We start from the raw sequence: 5,000 nt of genomic DNA, 5'->3' as shown, positions 1-5,000 counted from the left end.
CCCAGCATTTCGGCCATTTAGAGCCAAAATAGCCCTGTTGGGAATGGGATTATCAGGTATTGTTATTACATTGTTAAATCCATCACAAAACAAGGGTTGAGACTGACTTTGGAAAGCTGTAGCTCTTAAACTAGGGTCATTACTGTCATAATACTTCATAATTATGATAGTGCTCAACTGTGTGCAGATCCCATTGTCCTGATATGTGCACATTGATGCCCATCTTTTAGGCCTAATTGCAACACCTGTCCGCTATGGGTTAATGAAGGGGGCTCAGATAGATTAAGGTAATAAAAGTTATAATGGCTCTAGACTAAGTATCTGATTGTAGATTGTAGTTGATGATCCTTTGATCCTTTGTGCATTGTAGCATCAGAGATGATAATGATTTTAATGTTGGAGGTTTTCTCATATTTTCAACAGGTTTCCTTCCTTTGGTGATGAAAATTACCCTTGTCCTTCTGCTAGCAGCAGGATGGGATGTAAGTCGGTTGAGTAGCATTGATACCCAAGTTGATATAATACCACATCCATATTTTTTCTTAAATGAGGGCCTAATCCCTCTTTGTTTGCTTCCCTCCCCTTCTGCATTTTATCCTCCCTTTTGAATGCTGAAAATCAGTAGGATACGTGAGGTTGCATCATACCATCTTGGATGATGTCATTGCACATTGCATGCTTGGCGAATCATCCTTGGATACCCTGCCAGCTACCCTAATGGTTTATATTCTCCACATGCAAGGTAAGAGGTAGATAATGATGTGTGGGAAAGGAGGGAATGACTAAGAGACAAGAGACCCTTTTACTAAAAGATCATCGAATGGGACGAGGAAAACGAGAAAGGCGAAAATAGATAGGAGAGGAAATCATTATGATTTAGGAATTCCCAATGATATGATAAAGGAAGGGTTATTGGGAATTATCTTCTAATTGACTTGACTAGATAGGGAACTTGATCATTTTGAATGCATATAACCTACAAAATATGAGAAAGAAACTCTGGTATATACCCTTGCCTTCCACCTCACAGGAGATCTACAAAGACCGCAAGAAGTTCAACCAGAATGTCTTCGAGGTGGCGTCCAGCGACCTTATCAACATGGGTATCACTGTCCTCTCTTACACACTGAAGGACATCCACGATGACGAGGTAAGAAAGGCGTCTGTTGTGTGAAGAATTGGTTTTTGTTTTAGTATGTTTTAATTTTTTTTTTTCATACTACTAATAATATTACATAGGGTACTACTATTGCCACTATTATTGTTATTATTATTGTTGTTATTATTATTATTATTATTATTATTATTATTATTATTATCATTATCATTATCATTATCATTATTATAATGATAATATTGTTATTATTATTTTTTTTTTATTGTTATTTTGATTGGTATTAATATTGTCATCATCATTATTTTTTATCATTGTTGTTATCAATATTATTGTTGTTATTATTATAATTATTGTTATTATTATTAATTTTTAATTTTTTGAAATCTTAATTTTGTTTTTATTTTTTATCATTATCATTATCATTATCATTATCATTAATATCATCATCATCATCATTATCATCATCATCATTATCCACACCACCACACCACCACAACCCCCCACCACCCTCCCACCACCCCCCCACCACACCACCACCACCCCACCACCACCACCCCACCACCACCACCCCACCACCACCACCACCACCACCACCACCACCACCACCACCACCACCACCACCACCACCACCACCACCACCACCACCACCACCACCACCACCACCACCACCACCACACCCACCACCACCACACCACCACCACCACACCACCACACCACCACCACACCACCACCACACCACCACCACCACTACCACCACACTACCACCACCACCACACAACCACCACCCCACCACCACCACCACCACACTACCACCACCACACCACCACCACCACCACACTACCACCACACCACCACCACTACCACCACACTACCACCACCACCACACCACCACCACCACTACCACCACCACCACCGACTCATTTATAAAAGTATAAATGAGTCAGAATAACTTCTTAACACAAGAAATGTAATGCGTTTAGGTCATCTGATTTGCAGAATTACATGTAATTCTGCTGATGAGATAATCAAAATGCATTAACTACTTTCTTGCATTATGTTATTCAGTCTCATTTATACCTTTATACCTTTTCAATGACAATGATAATTAAAGTAATGATGATAATGATAATGACAATGATGATATTGATGATAATGTAATAACAGTGAAAATAACAGTGATGAAAATGATAATGGCAGTGATGATATTAGTGATAGTAATAATAAAGATAATATTGATAGTGGTAGTTATAATAATGATAATGATAAAAGGAATAACAATAAGAATAAGAATAGTAATAGTAATAATAATGATAAAAGGAATAACAATAAAATAAAGATAGTAGTAATGATTATATTAATAATAGTAGTACCAGTAATAATAATAATGATAATGAAAATGGTAATAGCAATATCAACAATAATGATGATGATTATTTGATGATGATGATGATGATGATGATGATAATGATGATGATGATGACAATGATGATGATGATAATGATGATGATGATGACAATGATGATGATGATGACAATGATGATGATGATGACAATGATGATGATGATGATGATGATGATGATGATGATGATGATGATGATGATGATGATGATGATGATGATGATGATGATGATGATGATGATGATGATGATGGTGGTGATGATGGTGATTATGATAATAAAAAAGATAAGGTAATGATAGTGAAGTAGATATTGACAATGATTATGATAATATTGATAATATGATATTGATATTAGCTAGTGGTAATGGTATCATCATTATCATCAGACAATGATGATAGCATTATAGAGAATGATGATAATGAGAGTAATAACAACCATAAAGTTCATACTATCAATGATTATAGATAACAATATTATTGATTATATTGTTATGATGATGATTATTTGTATATTTATATATTTGTCATTTTTCATAGTAATAGAAGTGTTATTAACCCACTCTGGACGGGTGGTACAGTACTGTACCGCTCATTCAAAAGCCCAGTTGCCGGGCGGCACAGTGTTGTGCCAGCCATTCAATTGATTTAGGCCTAATAATTCGAATGCCCCGGCATTGTGACATTCATGGCTAGAATTCCCCCGTCGTGGATGGGTTGATATTGATATTATTGTATTTTTTGTTTTTGTTATTGTTCTTGTAATTATTGTTTTTATTATTATTGTTTTTGTTATAATAATGACAATGATATTAGTAATAACAGTGATAGTAATAGTAATTATAATAGTGATGATAAAGAAAAACAAAACAAAAACATAAAAATAAAATTATAATAGAAATTAAAATGATAATAGTAAATAAAAATATAAATATAAATCAAATATAAATACAAACATTGATATTAATATAGTTATAAATATAGATATGAATATAAATATCAGTATAGATATAAGTGTGAATAGGAATACAAATATGAATTTGAATATTACTATAGATAAGAAATAGATTATAAAGAATTAAAAGATTGAATAAAGATAAAGAAAAAAAATATAAATGGAATGAAAATGAAAATAAAGAATTTAAAATAAGATAAAAACAAAGATAAGATTAAGCATAAAAATGAAAGTAAAGTGAAAAGATAAAGATAAGAATAGAAATAAAAAATTGAAAATGGAAATGAAATAAATGTAAAAAGTAAAAATTAAGATTAAAATTAAAATTAAATTGAAAATTAGAATTGAAATTAATAAAATTAGTATTAGATAAAAAGAAATGAAAATGATAATAATCATGATGATAATGGAGATAATATTGATAATAGAATAAGAATGATATTGATAATGATATCATTATTATTATTATTATTATTATTATTATTATTATTATTATTATTATTATTATTATTATCATTATTATTATTATCATTATCATTATCATTATTATTATCACCATCATCATCATCACCATTTTTATTATTATTATAGTTGTCATCATTTCGGTTTTTGTTATTGTTCTTATTTTTGTACTTTTTGTTTTTGTCCTTTTGTTTTTGTTTTTGTCATTGTTATTATCATCATCATCACTATCCGTATCACTGTTGCTGCGGACGTGGTTTAACGGTCTTTGTCATTTTGATTTTGATTAATGATATGATATGATATATTATTATTGTTACTTATGTTATATTTACTGTTATTTTAATGCTATTACTATTATTATCATTATCATTATTTTTATTATTATTATTATTATTATTATTATCATTATTATTATTATTATTATTATTATTATTATTATTATTATTATTATTATTATTATTATTATTATTATTATTATTATTATAATATTTGTTTTGTTATTATCAATATTATTAATATCATTCTAGTTATCGATATTATTCACACTACTGACATTGAAGTTATTAATGATATTGATATTGTTGTTATTGCTGTTTTAGTTTCTAATCTTACATATTTTTGTTATTACTGTTGTATTTTATTTGTGTTATATTTTGCAGAATATTTTAGTTATAGTTATTTTTATTATTACAACATCCTTTATTATAAACACTTGTGGTATGGTTTCTGGTGTTAGTATTACAAAAATACTTACTAGCTCTATATAATGGATATATAAACATTACAAAACAATTGATTGTGTTGTCACTTATTTTTGTTTAGAAGGTGTCAGTGTATTGGATGCTGTATATAAGCGGGTCAATTAACATAGATGTGGATTCTTTATGATATGTATTATAATTTCATCCTACATGCTAACATGGTCAATTGTCCTATGGAATTCTACTATCAAATTTCCTTTCTTTCCTTTTTTTTTTTTTGTATATGTAGAATATTTATTAAAGAAATACAAAACTTGTATTCACCACACACCACTAGACAGGAGCACATAGTGATTTTTTTTTTTT

At 29.9% G+C, this 5,000-nt stretch overlaps 1 protein-coding gene across 7 annotated transcripts in view; it reads left to right on the top strand.

Annotated features, from left to right (window-relative positions):
• Window positions 1-5,000, top strand: part of Flo1 (flotillin-1) — a 54,359-nt gene that overhangs the window by 27,116 nt on the left and 22,243 nt on the right. For all 7 annotated transcript variants that reach the window (XM_086544725.1, XM_043017209.2, XM_043017211.2 and 4 more), the window contains exon 5: window positions 1,031-1,150. In XM_086544725.1, the coding sequence (XP_086400851.1) occupies window positions 1,031-1,150 (120 nt within the window). The remainder of the gene's footprint in view (window positions 1-1,030; window positions 1,151-5,000) is intronic.

This window comes from Penaeus japonicus, unplaced genomic scaffold (assembly GCF_977035675.1).
Source record: "Penaeus japonicus unplaced genomic scaffold, GWHDUDI00000001_assembly GWHDUDI00000015, whole genome shotgun sequence".
NCBI classification, from domain to species: domain Eukaryota; kingdom Metazoa; phylum Arthropoda; class Malacostraca; order Decapoda; family Penaeidae; genus Penaeus; species Penaeus japonicus.
This window is presented reverse-complemented; position numbering and strand designations above follow the sequence as displayed.